The 27,660-nt window shown below is 36.9% G+C and overlaps 1 protein-coding gene across 1 annotated transcript; it reads right to left on the bottom strand.

Annotated features, from left to right (window-relative positions):
- Positions 1-11,665: 11,665 nt before the first annotated feature.
- On the bottom strand, positions 11,666-23,082 carry LOC117137692 (nudix hydrolase 24, chloroplastic). Its single transcript, XM_033299299.1, has 4 exons — positions 22,719-23,082; positions 13,297-13,430; positions 12,584-13,244; positions 11,666-12,511 (listed from the first exon to the last, which is right to left on the bottom strand). The coding sequence occupies exons 1-4, from the start codon at positions 22,789-22,791 to the stop codon at positions 12,330-12,332; spliced, it is 1,050 nt and encodes a 349-aa protein (XP_033155190.1). The 5' UTR covers positions 22,792-23,082; the 3' UTR covers positions 11,666-12,329.
- Positions 23,083-27,660: the final 4,578 nt, after the last annotated feature.

The following is a 27,660-nucleotide window of genomic DNA, read 5'->3' as shown; positions in this document are numbered from 1 at the left end:
TTGTGCGGCTGTTAAAGACAATGTCGGAAAGGTTGCAACGTTGTTTCCGACAGATATGTAAAGTTTGGCATTTTTCAATGGCAAGAGAGGACCCAGAGGTTGCTCCCCGCAAGTTAATTTCTTGCAATATTTCTAAGAATTTTTCTCTGTGTTAATATTTTTTATTTTAGTAAAGATTATTGCGTCGTCTGCGTATAGTGAGATGTAAATATCTTTATGCCGAGTTACAATGTCATTTATGTCTTCAATAGCTATCATAAATAAAACCACCGAAAGTGGCGAACCCTGCGGGATTCCATTGTGTAAAATGTGGGAGTTCGATGTGACATTGTTTATTCGAACCCTGAAGGACCGATTGGTCATGAAGGCTTTAATTAGGTTATAAAGCCTTGGACCAATGCCCCAGCGCTCGAGTCTGCAAAGTACGGCGTGAATCCCCACGCGATCGAAGGCTCTTTCAAAATCCGTCGCCAAGATAGAGACGTGATTTTTGGTCGAAAGAGCGTTCGACGCGAAGTGTTGGATACGCAATAACGCGTCCATCGTGCTATGATTACTTTTAAAGGCCACTTGATTATGGGAAATTAGGTTGTGGCGTTTAATGAACCAGATAAGTCTTTGTGCTATTATTTTTTCTAGTGTTTTTCCCAGACAGGATAACAGAGAGATTGGACGGTAGCTGTTAATATCGGAAGGGGGTTTGTTTGGTTTTGATATAGGGATAATGATAGCCGATCTCCATGTATGTGGGTATTTTCCAGTAGTTAATATTTGATTAAAAATGTCTAAAAGTTTTGTTTTTAGGTGGGGAGATAGGTTTTTGAGCATAGGGTATGATACTCTGTCAGCCCCAGGGCTTTTCCCTTTTGCTTTTGCTACTGAATGTTCTATTTCGAGCAATGTGAATTTGGAATCTAAGGATGTAGCCGATGGGGAAAGTGAGTCGATGGCATAGGGCTCTGAAAGATACCGATTTTTTACTCGTATATATTCTGCTGAAAAATTTTGGTCAGAAGAGTATTTAGACCAAGATAAGGCAAACTCTTCGGCGATATCAAATGATCCAGTTAGAGTACCCGAGTTGGATTTGATATATTTGAACGGAGTGGGAGGGATGCCGGCTAGGCGTTTTATTTCTGACCAGACTTTTTTTGTGGAGGATACTGGGGAGATTTTGGAAGTAAATTTTTCAAGGGAGTTACGCTTGGCCGAAAGTACAGCTTTTTTGAAAAGCGCGTTTGCTTTTTTGTATCGGATAAGGTTTGTATCATTCGTATTGGCTTTGTAGGACGAGAACAAGCGTTGCTTTTGGTCCCTAAGCTGTTGAAGGTTAGCGTTCCACCATGGCACCTTTGCTTTGTGGATCACCCTTTTCGTTTGGGGAATGCTATAGTTTGCAGCTGAACGTATGACTTTCGTCATTTGTGCGACTTGCTGATTTAGGCAACCGACCGTCCAATATGCTGCTGATTTTTCGCAACTTTCATTAAAGCGTTTCCAGTTCGCTTGGTCTGTCTTGTATTTAGGCAGGGGTAAAGTATTATCGGGACGGGTGGGTGTGCTTATGTGGATGGTTATGGGAAAGTGGTCACTTCCATGGAGATTATCTGATATAGACCAGCTGCACATATGGGCTATCTGTGGAGATATCAGTGAGATATCGATGTGAGTGAACGTGTTGTGAGTTGAAAGGTGAGTCGGGGAACCCTCGTTAAGAACAATTAGGCTGTTTTCAAGAATTACGGTTTCAATTTTTTTACCCCTTGTATTTGTGCGAGGTGAACCCCATAAAGGACTCCATGAGTTTAGATCACCCAGGAGTATTGTGGATCCGTTAAGATTTTGAAGAATTTCTGATATGTCAGAGGATGAAAAAATTTGACTTGGTGGGATGTACGCATTAACAATATTAATGACCTGTTCAAAGTTAAGCTGCAATGCGGAGCAGAGTATGCTGGAGTTAATATTACGGTATGTATGTGGGACATTCCTTTTAATAAGAACACCAATGCCTTGTTTGGCTGAGGTGTTATAAGAAAAATTGTGGAAGTAACCACTATATTCTTTGGGGCAAATAAAATTTATAGAATTACATGGAAGGTTGGTTTCCTGCAAAAATACAATATCGGGTGCATGGTCTTTTATGAGTAGTGTCAGTTCGTTGTAATTATTAAAAATACCGTGGATGTTCCATTGTAATATAGTAATTGTCATGATTAAAATTTTATTTTTTTTATTTTTTTTTTATTGTTTTTTGTTGGACTGTTATTAATTTGTGGTGTGTGTATATGAAGGTAAGGGTGAGAGGATCAGGACTAGGAATCGGGATCGTCCATAGTGTCTGAGTCTGTTGTGTTGATTTTTGTTTGTAGGTTTGAGGTTTGTGAAGCAATTGATTCGTTTGAGTTGGATCTTGAGGTCATTAACGTATTGTTGTCGTCGTTGTAGGTTTGTCCTAATAGAGCGTTTGCTTCCGCCCTAAGGGAGCGAGATAGTTCGATGCATGTTTTTTTTAGGTAAGAGAAATCAGTTTTGGCAGAGGTGCTTGGGGAGGAAGTAAGATTCTCTTCGAGATTCAAAGAGTTCGTCCGAGAAGTGGGATACGTTGGTGAGAGCGGAGCTGGTACTTTTGTCGAGCTGGTGGGCAAGTCGGTGTTTGTAATCGTGTTAGGGTTTCGGGATTTTTTGACAAGCATAACGGATGCTGTGCTTTGGTTTGCGACGGTCGAGTAGGTAAGCGTGGGGTTATTTGTTGTGTTTTGTTGTTGTTTTAGTATAGTGCGAGCTTCATGGAAACTGCATTTTTTGATTGTTTTGATGTGGAGCAGTTGTTTTTGTGTTTGGTATTGTGGGCATTCGGGTGAGGAGGCTGGGTGTTGGCCGGTGCAGTTTGCACAGAAAATGCGAGTGCATGGCACGGGAAGGTGGGGAGCGAGATTGCATGATACACAGGCGGGTGGGTTTTTGCAGCGCTTTGATGTGTGGCCTAATAATTGACAAGACTTACATCTCATCGGGTTGGGTATATATTCTGACACCTTAACTGTGTGCCAGGAAACCGTTAGTTTACTGTGAAGAGTGAAACGGTCAAACGTTACGAGAACTTTTCCAAAAGGTTTGGGGGTGCCGTCGATCATTTTGGTGAATTTAAATACGCTGTGTACATTTTGTGATTTTAGTTCCTCAACAATTTCGTTTTCTGGAATGTTAATAAGACAGGGAGCGTAAATGGTGCCTTTGACAAAGTTAAGAGTGTTGTGGAGCTTGCACTCGATATCGCATAAGCCAGGTAAAGAAGTCACTTTGATAAATTTGTCACTAATTTCCCTGGAGTTAACCAGCAAGAGAAGGTTACCATCCCGAAGATAAGAGATGGATGTGATGTCTTTGCTGATATACTTAAGGGCTCTATGGACAGCAAAGCAGTTGTAGTCGGATATGGTTTTCGGAGAGTTTTTTGATGAGACCACTAAATATCTCGGATTTTTGCACTGCGTTTCAGGGAGGTCTGGGAAATCAACTTGTAATTTTTGAAAGGGTCTTTTTTTCTTAGCTTTGGGGCTAACGCTGAGACTGGCAAAGCGAATATCCCCCAAATTGAGTGGCCCGGGGGCCATGGTTAATAAATTTATGGATATTGAATGTTTTTGATTTGCACGTACGCGTTGATAAGAAGATCAAGAAGATAAGATGATAAATATCAATGTAACGGCGATGGTAATTACGCGATAAGCAAAGCTCACACAATTGGAAAGACACAGACGTCCGCACTCGAAGAGAGATAGTCGGTGACTGACTACAATTTTAAAAACACAAAAATAAAGAAAACATTGAACGCCCTCTACTTGTAATTCATTCGGATGTATGCACTCCGATTACGCCACCAACAATTGATAAAAAAAACTACTATGTAGTATTTATTGATCAAATATACACATTATTCTGTGACGTATTTATATCGTTATAAATCGGACGTGTTCTTTTATTTAAAGATTTTGTAGCAAGATTTTTTTTGTTAATTTAAAAATAAATATCTCTCTAATGAAATGCGTGAACTTCGTGTCGAAAAAGGTATCAGCTATCATCATACCCCACAACTAAATGGTGTTACAGAGCGGATGATTAGAACAATCTCTCAAAAAGCTCGCTCTATGATTAACTGAACCAAACTAAATAAAAGTTGTTGGGTGAAGCAGTTTTGACAGCAACATATTTAATTAACAGATCCGCATGTAGAGCTCTAAAAAATATTTGAAAAACACCATTTGAGATGTGTCATAAAAAGAAAACAGTATTGAAATACCTAAAGATATTTGGCTCGACAGTATATGCACTAAATACAGAGGTGGTCAAAAGTATTTACACAACGAGCTTTTTTTCAATTGTCAACTAATTGAAAAAAAAGCTCGTTGTGTAAATACTTTTGACCACCTCTGTATAGTGCGAAAGTGAAAATTTTACGAGAAATCGATCCAAACTATACTTGTCGGATATGAGCCAAATGGCTGTTGTGGAATGAGAACTCAAAAAAATGTATGAGAGAGATGTAGTGGTGGATGAAATAAACATGAAATCTGTGACTTTAAATGAAAATGACTCTGTGGAAAAACATTATAATTTTGATCAATACTGTGATTCTTTAATTGAAGAGAATGAAGAGTCGATTTTCCATTGCAGAAAAATTGTGAATCTACGGATTCGAAGTCTGATGAAAATCTAAATGTAGGAGGATGCCATTAAAGTCGAACTGAATTCTCATTGTGTGAATAATATATGGTGCTTAGTGCTAATGCCTAAGGATAAAAACATAGTAGATTGCAAGTGGGTTTTTAGTTTAAAACAAGATGAAAATGGTAATTTATTTAAATATAAATAAATATGTCGAGAATAGCTTCCTAGCTTCAAAGCGAACGGTCGTGTTTTTTTTTTTGCGCTCGGAATTTTATTTTGTGTTTGTCAAACCAGCCGAGGTTTTTAATAATTTTCTTTTATTATCAACTATTGTAAACATAATTATTAAAGATCCGTTCGCTTCGCCGGTGATTCTTTGTGATTTGTGCAGTTGTTTAAACAAATAATCTAATTCTTTTGCATTTTTTGTCTTTGTGATTTGTTTACTCTCCCTTTCGTGTGTTGTTCGCAGTGCTGTTTGGTGTGGTTTTTTTTTATGCACATAAACTGCACTGTGCACCCATTATCTCGATCTCACTCTCTCACTTTTTCGCTCTCCCACACAAGCTTCAAAATTTCTGAGCGTGCGAGGCGAACGCCCCGCAAACACGGGCAAAGGATCAACACAACTGATCAGCTGTCAATCGCAGCAAATCCGCAAATCTTGCTAAGATCGGCAGCCAAAAAAAAAGAACATTGAACATTCAGAAATACAATCTGTAGGGCCAAAACCCCTCGCGGTGGTTCCACTAAAGAAACAAATTTTCGTTTCTCGGCTTTCCCCTGATCAAACATCATCTGATGTATTGTCTTATATACAAGACAAAACAAAAGCCGATAATATAAAAGTGGAAAAATTTAACTTCTCTTACGCTAGGGACATATCATCTTTCAAGAGAACTGTCTCAAACGAGCTTATTTCGATCATATGCTTGGGTGATTTTTGGCCGGATAGTATGGTTGTAAAAGAGTTCGAAGCTAAGATCAAAAATAAGAAAAAGGGGCCCGTGGGAATTAAACCAGACCACTGCACCATCCGCCTCTTCATCTTCTTCTTAACAACAAATCTTACTATTTCCTATCAAAATGCTAGAGGCTTGCGTAGCAAACTAACGAAATTGTATTGTGATAGCCTTTAATTTGCATCCCATATAAGAGTGCTCACAGAGATTTGGTAAAGCCGGAGATACTTAACTCCGAAGTCTTCCTAGGTATGTACACTATATATAGGTTTGACCGTCCCTCCAGACGGGGAGGTGGAGTCTTAATTGCGGTTAGATCTACCCTCGCGTCGGAGGAGTTACTTTTGGACGATTCCCGTAACTCGGAATTCTTATGTGTAAAGCTGTCTTTTTCCGACAGATCAGTTTATATTACGTGCTCCTATATTTCCGCCATCTTCTGAATTCCCAGAATATCCGAATCATCTGTCCGCTATCCAGTCCATCTTGAATAAACTTTCTGACAGGGACCAATTGGTAGTTCTAGGTGATTTTAATATACCTGGCACAATGTGGTCCCCAGAAAAACAATCGAATATTCTTCTCCCATTAGCACAACATGACTTTATTGACGGCTTGCTCGACTTATCGCTGTCGCAAGTTAATTATATTCCAAATTCTCTTGGTCGACTTTTGGATCTATGTTTTGTAACAAGTCCTGAAAGTGTGTTTCTGTCCAGGGTAGTACCTCTTACTCAACCTGAAGTTCAATATTATCCTACTGCCATAAAAACCAGTGAAAAACCACACATAAAAAACCAGTGTGCCAAGGTCAGTTTGGAAAATTTATCAATCGCCGTGAGCACCAGATGTCGTTCTGAATAGATATATGTCAATATGAATAATTTGTCCGGGGTATACCGGCAAGGGAGTTTCTTTTATTTCTGGATGCGTGGGATGTCTGTCATATTTAGCAGTCTTACACACCAAACACTGTTTTCCTCATTTTAGGAAAGTATACTCTTTCGGACGACTGGGCTTTATTTTCCACAGCATTTCTGTGTTCTCTGTTATGTGTCCTAAGTATTTCTTCCTCTTGTTCGGCTTCGTTAACAAGGTCTTTAACTTTAGTTTGACAGAATCTAATCTTGAAACCCTGAAAATGGATGGGGTAGAGAATTTGTATTTTCCTTATCACATTCAGATGTGAAAATTTCAATAATAACTGATGTGTTTAGATATTCCTTCAAATCGGACCAGAGACTATCAGGTGTGAACAATTTACGATCTACTAAATGCCTATGGAATGTCGTGAATGGAATGCTAAATGAGTAATTCTCTGACTCGGACTTCCTGAAGAAAATTTGATTCTTAAATGCATTTATCGGGGCTTCAACGCTAGGTATCAGTCCATGGCTCGAACTGTTGGAGCTGTGCATTGTTGAGGCTACTGTGTTAATCTGTTCGACTGTCGTTCGTCTGGACAGAGCGTCGCCTTCAGTATTTTCTCTGTCTGGTTTATAGAAAATCTCGTAGTCATATTTCTCAAGGTATGCTTTCCATCTTTTAACCCTCGCATTCCCATTCCAACTACTGAGAGAATGGGTCAGAGGCTGATGGTTAGTAAAGATTTTCACATTTGCTTTACCGTAAAGGTAAATTTTTAGCTTTTTTTACAGCCCAGATAATGGCTAACATTTCCTTCTCATTCGTGGCATAATTTTCTTCCGCCTTCGAGAGTGTTCTCGATAAAAATGAGATGGGTCTGTTCTCTTGTGAAGGAACAGCGCCTACTGCGAAATTGGAAGCGTCCGTTGTTAGGTGAAATTCTTTTTTAAAGTCCGGGTAGTGGAGTATTACGTCTGGAGAAACCAAGCTGCTCTTCAATTTCATGAAGGCTTCTATTGCTTCGCTATTAAGGGAGACGGATTTTTTTGACGATAATGTCTTGGAAATTCGACCATCCTCCCCTCTCAAAAGCAAGCTAAGTGGTTTTGTTAACTTAGCGTAGTTAGGAATAAATCTCCTGTAATATCCGGATAATCCCAAGAATGATCTCAGTTCTTTGAGTGTTCTTGGAATTGGAAAGTCTGAGATTGCCTGTACCTTGGTTGGGCTGGTTTCAATGCCCTTGTCGGATACAATGAAGCCTAGGAACTCCACTTTTCTCTTCATGAACTTGCATTTATCCAACTGACATTTCATGTTGGCTTGCTGATGAGAAAGAAATGGTGTCAAGGTACTGGTAGTGTGTTTCATCATCTTTACTAAAGATGATTATGTTGTCTAAATATGTGTTTAGACATGATAAGTAGGCAAACTATAAATATGTTTTATTTATGGGCTGCAATAAACATGTCACGGGACAGCATAAGTGGCAACTACAGATAAGTATGATTGCAGAGGCCTATTGCCGGAGTGTCAAGACATATGACCACGCGGGAGATGATTAGCGCGGTCATAAGCCTCAAACATAGATTTAAGAATAAAACTCAGCTGCATTTACCAACGCAGACTGCGGCGTCTTACAAGCGCTGCATTATATAATTAGATGATACGAACATCTAAGAACAAGTTTATAGTGTGAATAGATGTCGTCAATATAAATAAAACATATCTTACCGATATGTTCGTGAAGGATATCGTCAAGTGCGCGCTGGAAAATTGACGGTGCATTTTTGATGGAGAAGGCGGTCTTTTCAATATCAAAATCCTTTAAAAGAATCTGATAAAACCCACTTTTCAGATCGAGCACTGAGAAAATCTTGTTGTCTCCCAATTGGGCCAACACTTCATTATTGTCAGGAATAGTATATCTGTCCGCTACCGTTACCATATTAAGTTTCCGGTAGTCAATTACCACCCTGTATTTTTTTTTTCCAGAGGAGTCGAGTTTTTTTTGGTACTATCCACACTGGTGAATTGTATGGTGACCTTGAGGGTCGAATGATGCCATCTTGTAAAAGTTCTGATATTTGTTTGTGTACCTCGTCTTTAAGAGACATTGGGTACTGATAGAATTTTGAGTACACCGGTGTAGGACTAATTGTGCTAACAGCCTCGAACTGTTTTTCTTTGAGAACGACTCTCTTCCCGTTTTCCAGTGTCATGGTTAGGTTCTTTAAGTCAATTTGCGCTCCCATTCCTTTCATTGTATCTTTTCCAAGTATGACGTCAAAAGTCTTCAGCGATGGTAATAAAAAGAATTTTATATCGAAATCGAAAAGGTTTGCTCTTTTGTAATGCGATATTCTTACATCGCCGCCTGGAGTATCAGCTATGTAAGGTTTGTTATTTGGTATCGCGTTCGACACCAAATTGGGCTGGATGTAACTTTTGTTAGAGCCCGTAACACTCTTAAAACCTTTCCACTCCCCACTCTACATTCGAAGTATGGTAGTGAGGAGTCTTCAACTCTAAAAAATGCAACATGCATCGACCGTTGATAGCCTGCCATGCTTGAACTGGATCCAGTTACTTCAATACTTGGCTGTCCCATGTTCATTATTTGGATGTTGTTCCTTTGTCGTTTGTTTATGTCCTAGTGTGGTCTATTCATATCATTAACGTTTCGCGTCTGTACACGGCTGTCCACGTCCATTGGTTTTAGTCTTGGTTGTGATTTGGTCGCAAAGGGACGGGGTGGGGCATTATATTGTTGCCATTGCTGTTGATAGTTTTGTCGGTGTGGAATGAACGGTGCATTACCGAAGTTAGACACATGTTGCCTTGCCGCCGGGAATGGCTGGCCTAAATATTGTGGAGGTCTCCTCATGGAATGTCGTGGAGGGACCGGTGGAGGCTGTCGATGGCCAAAGGGATTCGACGGCTGAAAATTGCGGGGTGCCGGTATGGGTTTTTCGTTTATTCTGAAACTCGACTGTTGACCCTTATTTACCAAAGTTGACATTTGGTATTCCAAGGTAGTTATGTCCCGTTTATCTGCGTAATGCAGAGTGAGACATATCGACATGGCCTTCCAGTCCAGCGGAATGCTGTAGGACTCGAGTGCCACATCAGCACTTCCAACAATTTTATTTCATATGGTATGAATTACAACATAATATTTTGGAGTACCAACAAATGGGATATAAGTCTCCATGATTCTATCAACGCTCTTTTTCCAAGACCCGAATTCTGCTGGATTTCCAGAGAATTCCCTGCTAAATTTTACGATATCAGGCACCCTGTCAAAGTCCACTAAATTATTTCTGTATTCGGGCTCGACGACCTGATCGCTCACGCCAGTAAAGTCAAGAGTGTCGTTATTCATTTGTTTTATCAGTCCAGGTAAAACTTTGGCCACCGTTTGCCCAATTAAGGCTGTCAACTGGTCGACACTCATGTCTACGCGATGCTGTTCAGGCAGGTCGGGTCTTTCTGAAGGTACCGGTCCCTCATTTGAACTGAAAACTGATGGTCTTTGTTGGATTTTCCATGTTGGCTTTTAATTCGGACAACACCTGCACCAGACAAGCCTAAATCTAAACCAATTCGAACTTAACAAAAGTTGTGGACAGAAAATATGGAATGCGTGTGTGTGCTTGCTCAGTTCTCTTTCGTTTTTTTTTTTTTTTAATTTTGCATGCAATAAAAATTTAGCTCTCCGCGGCTATTTTACTTTGAGAACGGTGTACGAGAAAAAGGAACAGTAAATAGGGAATTGTTTCTTTCAGAAGATCTCTATGAACTGGGTTGAAAATATAATATATATAATAATATAAATATAGTATCAATAATAATAATGTAATAAATAAATAATAATAATATAATAATAATAACATAATAATAATATTATAATAATAATATAATTGTTTAGCTATTGAGCTTTTTCAATAGCTGTTGCGAATAATAAAAAGCCGAAGAAAGTTTGTTTATTTTACGACACTGTTTATTTTGCGAATTGTTTACGGCAGCTAGGGCCGACAAAGAGCTATATCGAATGCACAAGCTTAGTCTTTTCCGAAACACGAAGAAAAGGCAATTGGCTGGACAGACAGCCGAAATGCAGCGCCCAAGCTTAACGTAGGTAGATAACAAAAAGAACAAGGAATGAGCGCCGTACAGATAAATGCGTGCGAGAACAGCGGTTTGCACTATGGGCATCGCAACTGCTACCACTGACAAATTCGGCTTACAATATTAAAGAGTATGAGATTAGTCTACTGCACAGTTTTGGCGGCTGCATGACCCAACAATAATAATAATAATAAATTAATAATAATATTACTTATTACTTTCTTATTATACTTTATTTATTGTTATACTTATGTTTTATTTTGCGTGGATGCCTGAATTCGAAATTGCTGATGTTGTTGTTGTTGATGATGATGTCGCTGTTGTTGTTGTTGTTACTATTGTTGTGCTGGGTAAGGTGGTCTTCTAATTTCGGAGTTTGGGTTTCCTCGCTTCTCTTTCGTCGCTAGCTCACTTTTTGTCTACCGACTTCGAGCGTATTTAAATTTTTATATTTTTTCCTGTGTACTCTTCCAGGTTCTTGTCGTCTTGCTGCCTCCTCTTCGTTTGTTTTAGCTTCAGCTTCTTCGTCGTCGACATGTTCTTATTCCTCTTCCTTTTGGCGGGCTGCTGCTGCTACTGCTGTGCTGTTGTTGTTCTCTTTTTTTCTTATTGTCTGTACTTTGGCTCACGCAGCCGTTCGTCGTCTTTACTTTTGCTTTTACTTTTCAGATTTTACTTTACGTGTGTCGTGTGTGTGTCGCCACTTCGTCGTTTCACCGTTTTGAATTGTACTCTTAACTGTTATCCGTGTTGCTCTTCTGTAGTTCCGTTTATTCTCGGCGTACATACAATATGTGAGAGAATCGATTGTAGGGCAATAACTTATATATTTACTTATACAAAAGACCAAGAACCGAACGTTTTATTTTATAACGAAATTAACCGAAAAGGTTTAGATCGGACTTACCCAACAGAGATTCCTCTGCCATACTAATGCCTATAAGAGAATAGATTGTTCATATTTTTTTGACAAAAACCACAACATTTTTCGGCCTTTATTATATTTACTTTATTAAATATTGTATTAGGTTACAAAAAATGTACATAAAATATTATCCTACCTATATAATGTATCTCTTAATTTTGAGCACTTTGGTTACTACATATAATAAAAGATGTAATATATATAATTCACACTGCTATAATATTGCATTTTAAGTAAATTGAATATTTTGACAAAAAACGAGTTTTGTGGTTTTTCTCCATGTTTGACAAGTATCAGGGGAGGTTATATAATAACAATTAATATTTTAAAAAATAGTTAAAATTTGATTGTTTATACCAACGAAAACAACGAATAAAGCCCAAACCAACGCTTATCACTATACAATGAAATATTACGCTTCATAATATTTTTCAGCAGAATTTGAGAATTTGTCATTATTTTGTTCATTATACGTTAGATAGCACAGCAATACAATACCAGCTCAACACTACTCTTAAAAATCTAATTGAATTACAAACTCTTGACAGCTGTTAGTAGACTACACAAATGAAATGATATTTTATAATATATATATATATATATATAATATATAATATATATATATATAATATATAATGTGTACCTCTTTGATACTAGCCTGGGCTTCAGAAAGTTCACTTCAATTACAATCACTTTTATTTTGTTATTAGCTTGCATTATTTCTTTGTAGCCCTGCCTCATTATTTATTTTTAAGACTATTCAGCATTTCAGATTAATTTGACTTCTTGTGCCCATTCTCCACTGATATTTTCTGAAATATTTCACAGTTGCAGTTTTTGGAATCACCTGGCAAGAATTGAGGTTGCTTAATGGATTGCTCAAAGCGTGTCTTGTACGTATATAGGGACTGTAAGGGCACGTGCAGGAGCTCAACGATTTGCGTGAAGTCGACAACTGCGAAAACAAGTTTTTTAATAATTAAAAATCTAAGTATTATATGACAGTTATGTCAATAAAAATGTTTACCATCATCTGCTGTTATGTGCCCATGTCGGATAAGAAAATCGATCACCACAGGCGCTGAAGTTGTCTTGAAATCTGAAGTAAAAACGCGCTCCACACAGTCCTTGGCTGTTAGTAGCTCGAAGGCCTGGACCTCCCCGTCAGCGTTTTGAGGCACAAAGTCAAGTGGTAGCTCTAAGTCGAAAACATATTCGGTATTGGGAAAAAGTCCTTGTCGGCTTTCAAAGTAAAATGAGACACATCCTGCGGACACCAAATTCTTGACTAGGTCAGAAGGAATTGATGCCTCCTCTGCAGCCTCCTTAATGGCTGTTTCCTTAATACCAAAGCCGACTGAAAGTCCACCGCCTACCATATTGTCCCATTTTCCAGGCCAGGTCTCTTTTGTGTTTGACCGCTGCTGCAGCCAAATGCATAACCCAAGCGTCGGGTGCCTTACGTAACCGTTTATATCAACGCCGTACTTTCGCACTCCAAAGAGCGGAGTAGCTGCTCGTTCCATTTTAAGTAGAGCTCTGCAGTCTGCTTTTACCTCGAAATACTCATCCCTCCATCCCTGTAATGCAGGAAAAAGTCCCTCGGAGCGCAAGATACGCAAAACCTTTTCCAGTTGCTCAGTGCGCTCGTTATAGTCACGAAAAGCAGGATTTAGCTCTACCGAACCCTGTGGTTGTTTAAGTAGTTTTATCATTATTCTATAAATAGATTGGACTCACCTGTTTACTTTGCTCACAAGCCCGAATGCAAAATACTTCAGGATACTTTTTAAGATGTTTTAAAACATCTGACTTAATAAGACCAACTTGTTGCCCCTCTACCACAAATGGACGAATGTCACACTTATGAATACCTTTAATTAAAAGAAATTTATAAATTAATTTTTTTTTTTTTTTAATGTTTTAAAATCATACTTTAAAGCCTAGTTCCAGTCTGTTTCTCAGGAGAATCAGAGGCTTAAAAATATTTAAATGAAAAATGAACAAAAGAGTATGCCATAGCCGAGTTCCTTGATTATCAGACAACCGTCACTTGTGTGAGAATGTTTAATGTTCTTTTTGAAATATCGAAAGATAAATGAGAAATGTGGGCTGGCAGTTTTGGGAGTGGCCAAATATTATTTATAATATTAATAGAAATTGGAAAGACATATAATAAAATGAAAAAATCTCAATGTATTTTTCAAAAATTTGGGCGTTGTCGTTTTTGTCGGTTTATGGGCGTTAAAGTGGGAGTGCCAATTTTTTTTGGCAGATCTATAGAAATTTACAAGACTAATCAAAATATTAAAAATTATCATATCAAAACATTTTCAGAAGTGTGGGCGGGGCACTTTTGGGCGATTCGAAAGCGTTAGAAGAGGCGTGGCCAAACTGTTTTTGGTATAGCGGTAGAAATTGGTAAAACAAACAATATAACGAAGACAAATCAAAACATTTTACAAAAGTGGACGTGGCCGGTTTGTGGGCGTGGCAAAGTTTTTTGGCAAATCAATAAAAATTTACAAAACAACAAAATATAACAAAACATTTTTAAAAATGTGTGGGCGTGGCAGTTTGGAAATATATATCCACTTGCCAATAACGTTTTTTCACGCGCAAAACGTCCCCGCGCACACATTTAAAAAATGTGTGACCCTTGCTATAACGCCCACAAACCGCACAAAACTGCCACGCCCACACTTTTGAATAATGTTCCGATTTTCCTTTGTTGTATTGTTTGACTCTCCCATTTCTATCAGTATACCAAAAACTCGTTGACCTCGACCCTGGTCACTCCTACAAAATGCCCAAAACGATTTTATTCCCCAATATGTAAGAGCTATCGATCACCTTCGATTTTATTTTTAACAAAGGGTAAATGAATGCAACTGTGGTTATGTTTATTGTCTAATTTTAGCTCCCTCTTTTTGTGTGATAACAAATTTTTAGCAAAATATATTTGTTTAGCTAATTTACTCTAAACAGACAGACGGACCAAAGACATAAGAATAACAAGATGCGTAACGGCCATACATAGGTTTTGCACTTTGCAGACACCTTTTTGTGACGGCCGAAATATGCTCTCACTCCTCTCGCAGAAAATTGAGAGAGTAAGAATCTGAAAATAGAATGCACTTCCTGGTGTGTGTTAACACAATTTACGACTAAGTGTGTATGTGCGTATTAGCGCTAGATGACGTTTTTGGGCGAAAATCTATTTTGATCTAAGAATCAAACTTACATATTTAGAGTTTTGGTCGATTTTGTTTAAAATTATCTACTAAATATTATTAAAAAATAATGTATGTATATAATTTATAATATATACAATGGCACTGACTACATACTTCAACAGGAGACAGTGAACATTACAATTAAGTTCATCATTATTTCAACATAAGTTTTTCGATCTGGAATTGTTATTATAACTTTTGTTTAAAAAAAATAGACAAGCAACAGACACTTGACAGAATATAGCACCCTGAGCTGCTGTATAAAGCAAAGAGGTTGTTTCCTCCTCAGTCGTATTTTGTTATTAAAAGTTTTCTGAAAGATCGAAGACTATTGCAGCTGTAGTTCCCAAAGGTAGCGTACTTGGCCCTACCATATACTCAGTAATTGCTTCGGAAATGCTGAATGGCCAATGCACACCCAAACCTAACCACAGTATTTTATATAGCTTATATTATTATGTAGATAGATTCGGCTTTTAAAGTTTCTATGATATATTTGAATAATTATCATGTTAAGGCAATGGAAAACAAGAGTTTTTTACATGGTGGCAATTGATGAAAAATAATATAGATGTAAAGTATAAGAGCTTGTAAAGAGCATATTTTGTAATATTTAGAATGTGCACACATACGGCTGTCACTGTATGCGTATAAGAGAGCCGCTGGCTCCGCTCTAGAGCTAGCACGAAAAAATCGTATGGCGTTACACATTTTGTTATTCAAATTCTCTCAGATATACGAACGTGGACAGATCAAAAGAAACCCCACCTCAGATTTGACAAACAAAAAGTGTCCGTCGGCAACAAAAATTTTTGATTTGGCTAAGGGTGGATAAGTACGTCGCCAAAAGCTATCGCGAAGGCTGCCATACTTTTGGTACACCGAAAAAAGCAGGTAAAAATACTTATAAAATATAAAAGAATAAATTAATTAATTTATATAAGGCCCAAAAGCGTTGTTTGTAAATAATGCTATTTAATTGAATTAATTAAATTGTCTAAAAAAATAGTAAACAAAATAATAGCGAACATCGGAAATAAAACTGTCAAAAACGCTTATTTACATTTTAACGTTTACTGTTTACAAAAAATTGAGATAGCAAACATTTTGGGAAGACCGTAGCACCTAGAACAGAAATCTAAATATATTGCGCAAATCGAAATCGAAAAAAAAAACGATTACCAGAACATGTTTAGTTCTCTTGCTTTATGCGTAACAGGTATGAAATTATCTTCATTATTTAAATTTTTAGCGAAAAAATAAATCCAAGAGTACGCTTTTAAGCCAACAAAAATAAAAAGTGTTTGTGGGGAAAACAGCCAATAATATATAATTATAAATAACAAGAATGCACAAATGGGATACATTAATACACAAATATGTTCTGTTTTAATCGGAGATGCAGACTGGCCAAGCAAAAGCTTACAAAAGTAGTTTAGCTGAATAGATAACACGACAGCTTTAGCGAGGAAATAAGGAAGAGCGAAAAGAGAGACTCGAAGACCGCCGCACGCGCAGTGGTAGACTTATGCCCGCATTACTAGGTGGTGGCGCTTGATCTAAAGCAGTATTTTTTTTTCTATAACGTATAAGTCCAATTTATTTTTATATTTGTATCGATGAAGAAATGTTTTCATCGAAAAATCAGAGCAAAGTTAATTTGTGTCCGAACCACTGGTTTAGCTGTAATACATATTAGAGTAGACATGAAAATAATATAAATGTACTTACAAGTCTTTGTTTGACCATGGTAAAATGAAACGAAATTACCTTAGCTTTTTTTCAAGGGTCGGGATGTAGATAAATATATTCCACATATATTCTATATAATTTCAAAAGAACAGTCCACTATAATATAAATTGAATAGAAGCAGCAAAATCGACTTCCGCAATTGTTTAATATCAGCGAATTATACAACAAAATCTTGTTAAAATGAGAACAGTGTTTCAGCGCCGGGCATATTTACGAGTATATTTTGAATGTATGGCTTAAATAAAAATCCTGTGGAAACATATTCTTTCATCGAATTAAAATATATTGACCAAATTCCGATAAAATTAAGAAGAAGAATAGTAAAATAAAACAAATCATATTTGTGGGTATTGGAGTTTGCTCTGCAAAAGGGATATCGGCTGAAAATATCAAAACAATTTTCAATAGTGTAGACGTTTTAGTTTTGGGCGTATTGTGGGCTTAAGACTGGGGGAGTGGCAAAATATTGTTTTTTAAATCGACAGAAGCTTACAAGACTGTTCAAATGAAGCTACTGATATTTGGAATTGTAATTGTATACGAATTAAACACTATGAAGAGTTACACGGAATATATAAAACAAGGTTGCAGTTTACAAATAAATTAAATTGTATTTAATTTAACTACACTATTTCTTAAACCCTATACGTCTTCGCTTTAGTCCGATTATTTTTATCCTAAATAAGACAAGACATCTTCGGTGTAATCCAAAATGAAATATCCAATTCCGCTTGTAATTCTGCAAGATACGGATAAAGTATATTATTAAAACACAACAAGCACTAGAACATTTTAAATTCAAATCAACACACATAAAAATGTAAGTATATTTTCATTTTAGTAATGCTGTTAAAAAGAAAACCTCCGAAAAAGGATAAATGGACAAGAAGAATTAATGTAAAATATAAATATAATTATTAAATGGTTACTTACTTGCAAAATACAAACCCAAATTCGAAAGCAGCCACCACATATCTGATCGCTAGCGAACTTAACAGTTAAATTAAAAAGTGCAAGTGAAAAAACACAAGAAAATGGCCGTTTTAATCATTTTCTTGTAAAGCCCAGAAATCACACTTTTGAAAATGTTTTCATATTTTTTCCTTTTAACATTAGTGTAGCCAATATCTATCGGAATACCAAAATTGCGAAAAAAATTAAAGCATTTAGCAAAAGTGTGGGCGTGGAAGCTTTGGTCGGTTTTAGGGCATTAGAGTAGGCGTGGCAACATGCGTCAACAAACCCGCGCTGCGTCTTTGTCTCTAGGATCTGTAAGCTGAATCTCAACCTTCTAGTTTTTATAGTTCCTAAGATCTCGACGTTCATACGGACAGACGAACATGCCTAGATCGACTCGGCTATTGATCCTGATCAAGAATATATATACTTAATATGGTCGGAAACGCTTCCTTCGGCGTGTTACATACTTTTCAACGAATCTGGTATACCCTTTTGCTCTTCGAGTAACTTGTATAAATATGAAAAAATTTCCTTTGCACAAACCCTCTAGCTTAGTAGCGGGTATAGCATAGTCGAGAAATTTGGCAATCTTAAGAAGGTGTATGGTATCTTTTTAACAAATCCAAAAAATTAAGGAAAAAAAACAAGTGCAGTTTGGAGTTAAATCTACAAAGTCAAAAGTCAAAAATGCCCGCTCTGATTTTGCTTAACAAAATGTCACGTCAAAACTAATTAACAATAATAAAAATTAATACAAAAAAGTTTTTTTCTCAAATAAACAATTTAATTTGTATTGGAAGGTTGTTTTTATTTATTATATCCATGATAAAAGAAAAGAAAATCACGGGTGATCAAAGTGATGTGAGTGTGATTAATTAGATTGGTTAATCAAAAATAAATGCCAATCGCTACAAAGAATTTCTAGTGAAGAAGTTTAATAGTTTAATTAATATAGTTTAATAGCCTTAATTAATCAGTTTGAAACTGTTACAAATCCAGATTTGGCTTTCTATATTAAATACCAACAGAATAAGAACAGACATTCGTGTCTTATAGGGCCGCGAGGAAACATTTTTTTTGTCTGTTAGGAATCCTATACCGAAAGCCAATATAATCACTAAGACGCTGACAAGCATACATTGGTTTTGCACTACACTTCCTTAATTTGGTACAAAAGTCCCTCGTGCCATACCAAAGACACTAGAATAATAACTAGAATTATTCTAATGTCTTTGGCCATATCTGTCGAAGGCTTGCTTAACGTCGAGAAAGACTGCCACTGTGTAGATCTTGGACTCAAAGCCATGCGTTACTTGATTTAGAAGGCGGGGAACTTGTTCCGGGAAGCCATGTGACTTCCTGAAACCGAATTAATGTTGTGGTATGTAGCCTGATACCTGCTGCAGATTCATCAAGCGCTTCAGCAGGATTCGTTTAAAGACCTTTGAAAAAGTTGGTTTCCATTTTTTAGGAAAGTGCTCTTTAACTCCTTTGCGTGGGAGGAATTTGGCTGTCAATTTCAACAGGTCCTCGTGTCTTCTTCACTTGAAGGGCCTTCAGCTGGAGACTGACTTCTTGCGGAGTGGTATATCTTATGGGGTGTGCAGATTATGAAGGCACATCCAACATCCAGTTTACGACTTCCTCTCGGTGGTATTCGTCCGTCGGTTGGAAGGGGATGAAGATGGAGAACAAATGGTCACAAAATGCATTCGCTTTGTCACCATCCGTTTTGAGCCATATGCTATTGTGTCCATGTACTGGCGATTGACAGAGCGGCTGTCTTTTAATTCATCTCGTTAAGTTTCAGACTGAAAAGTCGCTGTTATTGTTAGAGTCAGATCCTTCGAGCAGGGTGTCCGGATTTTCACTAGAGCGCAGTTCTGATTTACTTGGTGATGGATTCATGTTTTCTGCATAGCAGGTTTAGAGACGGGCTAAACTTGTAGACCAGTTAAAAGCTTAAAGCTTGTGATATTGAAACTTAAACCTCACTTTTAACCGCAGTGGGTATGCAGCACATAAAATTAGCGTGCATTACAACACTTGAAATTTTTCAAGGTAGCTGAGTTCCATTCAGATAAAGCACGGCTACGTTGATACGCCTTGCTAAACCATGAATCGACCCTGGCGTTGGACCGGCGAGTCCGATAGTGAGTGAATCCTATCGACGATAATTGCAGTGTTGTCACTGGTAACCGGGTTTTATCGCTTAATACAAATCTGTCATATTCAGACAAGACAAAATACAGGTAATTTTTATGATGATAATTGGCCAAAAATAAGAATGCCCATTGCTCAATATTTTACAATCGTACATTTTCGGGTAGGGTACACGCCGAACGTAGAATATTTTCCAATTTTATTTTAATTTTACAATCTAAAGTAAAAGGGTATATTAGATTCGTTCAAAAGTATGTAACAGGTAGAAGGAAGCGTTGCCAACCATATTAAGTATATATATTCTTAATCTAACGCCCACAAACAGCCCATTTTACAAATTTTTTAAAATGTTTTGATATTTTTTTATGATTTTATTAGTTTAAAAAATTTCTATCGCTTTGCCAAATAAATTGTGCAACGCCTACAAACCGCCCAAAACTGCCACGCCCACACTTTTGAAAAATGTTTTAATATTTTTTCATTTTTGTATTAGTTTTGTAAGTTTCCAACGATTTTCAAAAAAACTTATTGCTACACCCACAAAACGCCAAAGCCTGCCTCGCTAACACTTTCGAAAAATGTTGTAATTATTTTTTGTTTATTGTATGTCTTGCCAATTTCTGTACCCACACCCACAAAACGACCAAAAAGGTCACGACCACACTTTTGAACAATTTTTAAATAATTTCTCATTTTATTCCCCTATATCTATCGAAATCCCAGAAAAATATTCAAATTTATCGTCGCACTAGCTGAGTAACGAGTTTCTGATAGTCGAGGAACTCCACTATATAATTTTTTTTTGTTTTTTAATGTTACTCATTGATATTGTTGACCAGGTTTTTTTTATCTTCAACTAGAGTCCCAGGGTCCCCAAATCGTCTCTCCTTGACAAGAGTCCCCAAATATAGGGCGGCCACTCGACCATCTTGACATTTTGATCCTTAATCTTTTTACTGTGAAAAAACTAGCATTTACCCCACATTCTTCCCCAAAAAAATAAGAAAAAACAAGAGGGATGCTAAAGTCGAGTTCGCCGACTATCAGATGCCCGCGAACTCAGCTAGTGTGAATGCGAACGTGAAATTTCATAATTTTTCTGGGATATCGATAGATATTGGGGAATAAAATGATTAAATATTTAAAAATTGTTTTAAAGTATATGGGCGTTACCGGTCTAGCGCCTTCGGGGAGTTAGAGTGGGTGTGGCAAAAAGTTTATTTAAAATCTCATTTTATCTCATCTCATTTTTGTTGTTAAAGACACACTAGTTAGTAGTCTTTTTATAAAAAGAAAAAAATTGGAAAGAAGTACAAGTTTTTCTAAAATTAACCCATTAACCCAACTTAAACAAGAGTTTTGAAATTGTGTTTTGGCAAAGCTTTGTTGTAATATTAGATGGTAACTTTCTAGCCTATATAGTTCCTGAGATCTCGACGTTTGTATGGGCTGCCGCCATACGGGCATGACCAAATAAACTCGACTAGTGATCCTGATCAAGAATTTATATACTCTATGTGGTCGGAATCACTACCTTCTACTTTTTAACATACTTTACCTCTTCCTCTACGAGTAACGGGTAGGAGGACGTGGGAGGAAATAAATATTTCGAAAAGCGTACCGAATTATTATATACTTTTATTATTTTTAGTCAAATATGCTTTTTTGCCACAAAAGTTGATCTTAGAACTTTTGTACGTATACACATTATTGTTAAGGAGCTATTATCACTCCTGCTTAATCAGATGGACTTCATTGTAAGCTATGTATGTACATATTTATGTATTTTATTCATAAGTATGGACATATATACACTGCAATCCCACAATACATCACTATTAAAAGCAGCACAAAATCACCAAAAAGATCCAGAAGATCCAACTGCTTCGAATGCACAGCCGACAGTCGCCGAGCACATAGGCATCGTAAGAAACTTTAAATTTGTAATTCGCATCGGAACATGCAAAGAGAAATTATTTACATGTATGCATGTAGGTAAAAGGGAAGGAGAAGAGCAAAATTGAAATAACAAAAGGAGAACAAAATGGCTTAACGGATTCCGTTTTAAAATGGCACTTGCCCTTTTTCGCGGATCACTTGCTATTATATTTTTGTGAGAAGCAGACGTTATTTTTTTTTGAGTATCAGTTTTTAAGAAAATGGTAAATATTTTCAGATTTAATTCATTAATTATTCCATGCACCGGATTCATTTTATAAGCAACAACAAATACTGCTCACAGTAACGATCATCTAAGTTAAATTGTTGTAATACATTTAAGTATACACTATACTAATATATTTCACTTTAAGGTAAATCGGACATGTAGACCGATATTCCAACACAACTGTCCTAACTCCATAAGCAATTCCAAGATAACTCATAATTTAAATAATAAATCAAATTATAAAAAAAAATAACTTTGTAATAAAAGACCGATGAAATAAACTTTGATGTCACATTGATGAACAGTTGATGAAAATGGTCATGAATAGCTCATAGATAAGTGATGAAAAATCAATGAAAATTTCTCTCTTTAAAAACTATTGAGGATGTATGGATTTTTCTTTGACTTAGCAATCCTAGGACATTTTATTGTTAAAATCATGGCTATTTTAAAAAAAAAAATTCAGCGGTAATTCGGCGCTCGATATTTTTACTGAGCGGTGATTAATTGATGAAAAGGCAGTGTATGGAACTGTATGGTCTACATATATTAAAGGAATTATAAATATTTAAGTGTGTTTGTACTTAGGTAACTTTAGTGTGTACAAATTTGTAAAACTGATCTTGCTCAAAACCCTTCCTCCAACAAAGTTATTTGAGAATACTTTTACATACACATACACATGTACAACCACATCAACCAGACAGCCATTGCAATTAATTAATAGATACGCATACATACACCTTTAAACCTTCCTAAATTATTTCATACTTATGTATATTTTGTTTGCCTACATATGGAATAAGTAATCGATAATCCGCATTAACTATATAGATGAATGTTTGGGGTCTTAAATGCTGAAATCCATAACATGCTTTCTTACCTGATAGATAAAAGTTGTTAAACTTTTGCGCTAAGATCAGCAGCCTTGATAGCTTCACTTCGGTTGAAGACATTTAAACTATGTAAGTTCTGATCGTATGTAGAGAAAATGGATCTACTATCGCCGGCTTAGTTTTTACCGCTTTCTCAAGGAAAAATGTAGGTTTGCTTTCTGTTAAAAGCCCACTGAAAAAATTTTTCACTTTCAACGATAATATTGTATTAGTTGAATCAATTTGGTAATGGTAATTCTTCACTGGCCAAACCAATCCTATAATATAATGAAAACACAGACTTAACTAACAATGGTGAGTAATGTAGAGCATCACTCTATTGTCGGAAGCGTTTTCCAGCACTTACTGAGGACAACAAATTCCATATAGAGATGCTCTGTTAGCACTACGATATTAACAGGTAGTAGTAACATAACTCGCGAATACCATTGCATTTTTTAAAGTTCGTTTGCGTTTTAAAGGCTCTAGGTACTAAAAGCCGGACAGCGAAGAATAAAAATAAATAGTTCTGCCTATATCTGATTGTTTATATGACAAACAGAGAATTCACTATTCTGAAAATATCCTTTTTATTTACTTTTAACACACAAAATTTGTTCCATGAGGTTAGACCAACTAAAATTAAATGTGTTAAAATAAATATATTTAATCAAATATATTAATTTTAACATATTAGGAATAATTATTAGAAAGTTCTAAATACTCGTTTCACACTGCTAATTTCAATGAAGATACGAAGGAATAGTTTAATAATATTGACCGTTTGCTGTTCGTTGAAACCGTAATACCTTTCTACAGATTTATAGCCTAAAATATATTGGATATAAAATAAACATCAAAGCTAATCTACTATAAGATTCCCGCTTATCAGCTTATGAGATTGTGAACTAAACCCGTTATTGCGATGGTAAACAAATTAAAAAATTCTATGGCGTATGCAGAGGCGTGGCCAAAGTGTTTTTGGTATATCGGTAAACATTGGCAATATAAATAATAAAAATATGAAAAATCCACACATTTTCCAAAAATGTAGCCGTGGCAGTTTAGGTCGTTAGGCCAAATTTACATGACTTATATAAATATGAAAATATATCAAAACATTTTTTAAAAGTGTTAACGGTTTGTCGGAGTTCCAAAAAGTTTTATATGACCATTTTGCAAGACTGTGAGCGTGGCAGTTTAGAGAGGGCCTGGCAACATTCGTGCTACGTCTATGTCTCTGGAAGCTGCATGCTTAATCTCAACATTCTTTTTGCTTTTATAGTTCCTGATACAGACGGACATGTCCAGTTCGACTCGGCTATATATCCTGTTCAAGAATATATACACATTGTATGGACGGAAACACTTCCTTCTGCCTGTTACATACTTTACAACGAACGTGGTGCCGCTTTACTCTACGAGTAACGAAAGAAAATGTTTCAAAATTGCGGGCTTGGCAGATTCAAACGGCTTGTGGTCTTTAGAGTGAACGTGACAAAGTCATAATAGGTTATAATAAAAGAAAAAAATATCGCATAACATATTTCAAAATTGTGGGCTTTGACAGTTGTGTCCGTTTCGTGGGCGCAGCGTTTTTTTTTTTATGGCAAATCCATAAAAATTTAGAACAATACTAAAAAATATAAAAACAATTTCAAAATTGTGGGTATGGAAGTGTTGGGCGGTTTGTGAAAGTTATTGTCAACATTGTGGCTTGACACATATTGGCAACGTCAGTTGACAAACAGCGTATGTCACTGGAAAGTGCGTGCATGATCTCAAGTCTCGACGTGACTTTGTTGTCACATTTTAAAGCGATATTGATAGGAAACTGTTGTTTGTTTGTTAAACCCGTTATGTGGTTAAAGCTGATCAAAAGATGTGAAGACAAATGCTTTAGCAAAATATGAATATAAAAATCTAGACGTTTGACAAGGTATGACATTTTTAACTTTTAGTATTTCTACGAATTTAAAATTGCATTAATTAATACGGCGTTAAAGCTCGACATCTTGTTGAAAAAATTGTACCATATTGATATCAGCATTACGATGTTTCAATATTTATTTGAAATGACAGCGAAGAGACACAGACATAGGGACAGACCGACTTTTCAAGGAATCCTCTATATCCTGATATTCTACAATCAGGCCTAGCGAATCACTTCGTTTTTACCTTTTATACCCATTACTCGTATAGTAAGAGGGTGTACTAGATTCTTTTAATGGCATGTAACAGGTATATGAAAGCGTTTCCGCCCATGTATAGTATATATATTCTTTATCAGAATCAATAGCCGAGTCGAGCCATATCCGTCGAGAATTTAGGAACTAAAGAAGATGAATGTTGCCACTCTAACGAACTGGCCATGTTCGACTGTCCGTATGAACTCCTCAACCTCACGAAATATAAAAGCTAGAATGTTGAGATTAAGCATACAGCTTCGAAAAACATAGACGCATCACAAATTTTGCCTCACACTCCTGCAAAATTTATATTTTCATATTTATTTTTTATTATTTATTATTTACGCTCGCGAACCGCCCACAAATTTGAACAATTTTCTCATTTTATTTATTATTATTTTTATTTTTATTATTTTATTTTCTCATATTTAATTGTTTATCATTAAGATCTATCGATATCCCAGAAATATTATGATTTCGAATTTCCACTAGCTGAATAACGGGTATCCACGGTCGTGGAAGTTGACTATTGCATTCTCTCAAGTTCCTATCTGTTTACCTTGTTAGCAATTATGTCATGTGAGTATCTGGTTTTGTCTTTAGCAGTGCCGGTAGCTTAATCTTATTCTTCTATTGTGCAGTATCCAAATGACATAATTGATAAATAACTGTGTTTCACAACACTAAATCACCTGTGTTCACCAACTCTTAAGGTAAACAAACGCTTAAACAAAGACGCAAAGCGGCATTTTGGTCGTTTTGTGCTACGCTTTTCACTCTTTCTTTTGTTTATGGAAGGTATGGGAATGGCCAGACACCGCGGCGACTGTGTCTTCAAGCTGGGCTTGTATGACGAATTACTGGTAACTGGTACTGGTAGTTGTGCCGAAAACAGTTCTAACAGCGGACTAGCGATGTCATACCTGCCGCCTGAAATCGGAGATTTTAATTGTGAACTAAAACTGTGATAACATATACATATTGATACATATTGAATTCTTCAGCGGTGCAGGATGTCAGCACACGGCCATTATCCACTAAAGCGTGCAGAATAAGTAAATAGTATTAATTTTGTCAGAAATTTTATTATTGAATGTGATTGTTTTTTGATGATTTTACCCCATCCATATTTCAAGTTCTTGAAAACGTTCCTGGAGGGCAGAAGATTCGCCGTCAGGTGTGGAGAAGCGCGCTCAGACGTCAAAGAAGCCCGTGCAGGAGTTCCCCAAGGAAGCGTTCTCGGTCCGCTCCTCTACAACGCGTATACGGCTGACCTGCCGGTGATACCGAGCCAGTACATTATGGCAGCCACTTACGCCGATGATACTGCGTTCCTAACAACAGCAGATACCCCAGCAGAGGCCTCCCAGACTATGCAGGAGCAACTAGATCTAATGAACACGTGGCACACGAGATGGAATATATCGGTAAACAGCGACAAGTCAACCGCTACCACCTTCGCAACTAGGCGCGGCACTTGCCCACCAGTCAGTTTCAACGGGTTCCCAATCCCAGAGGTAGCCAATCCAAATTATCTTGGCTTTACACTGGACAGGAGACTTACATGGAGACCACACCTGCTAAAGAAGCGGAAACAGGCGGAGAACCGAGTCCGTGAATTCTACTGGCTGATGGGCAGACAATCTAAGCTACCGACTTCCACTAAGCTCCTTATCTACAAAGCGATCATAAGGCCAATCTGGACGTATGGCATTCAACTGTGGGGCACTGCATCGAAAAGTAACATCAACATTATCCAGACATTCGAAAACAAAACGCTCCGCACAGTCACAAACGCTCACCCTTTCCACGATAATGCCACTATACACGAGGTCCTCAGATTCCCCTGGGTGAAGGATGAGATTAAGAAAAGCAGCAGGCAGTACATGCAGAGGCTTCAAGACCACCCAAACAACCTGGCACAAGACCTGCTGGACAAAAATTCAAACATTTTTTTAAAAGTGTAGAACGGTTATGCGCGTTTTCTACCTAAACTTATTCTTTTAGTCTTTTAATGACGACATTAAATACTGCATGTAATTCGATTGTATTAATCCTTACTTTCTAGTTTTATGCGCACGGATAGGCGGTCTGATCGACTCTGCCTCAGGCATATTCTTTGAAGCCTCTGTGATTTTAACATTTGGTTCTATTCCTTTTAGGACAACTAGTCTTTGCTGCTTTTAACTTGGCAAGTGTAATAATTTGTTTTGATTTTTTTTCTAGGTATGTAGAGACACTACTGTGAAGTAATCTTCCGTTTTAGTATTCATTTAGGAATTTAGGGGGCTTCGAACGGTATCGGTATTGTCTCGCAAGACAAATAACCTATTACAATGATTTCAGGAACCTTAAAAGAAAGCGAATAAAAATAATTGTTTATAGTCTGGGCGGTTCATTAAAATTTATTCGGACCACGAGCCTTTGATGTTTGCAGTGTCCGACCGTAATCCTAACTCGAAGATAAAATGATTTAAAACGTACATATATAGGCGATCAAAAGGGAATGCTCCAATATTACCCAGGAAGAGAAAATAACTTCATCAGCACATCTACCACTTCAGAATATAAATGCTCTGTGAAGTGAAGTGGCATCCGGCGCGGCATGAATCCATAACTATAGTTAACATAGACGATAAAGGCTACGGTTCAACAAAACACATTAGTATATCAAGATGCGTAACGGCCATACATTGGTTTTGCACTATGCAGTCACTTATTTGTGACACCCGAAAAATTGCTGCGTAAAATGAGAGTGTAT

This window comes from Drosophila mauritiana, chromosome 2L (assembly GCF_004382145.1).
Source record: "Drosophila mauritiana strain mau12 chromosome 2L, ASM438214v1, whole genome shotgun sequence".
In the NCBI taxonomy this organism is placed as follows: domain Eukaryota; kingdom Metazoa; phylum Arthropoda; class Insecta; order Diptera; family Drosophilidae; genus Drosophila; species Drosophila mauritiana.
Note: the sequence above shows the minus strand (reverse complement) of the source record. Positions and strands in the feature narration are given on the sequence as shown.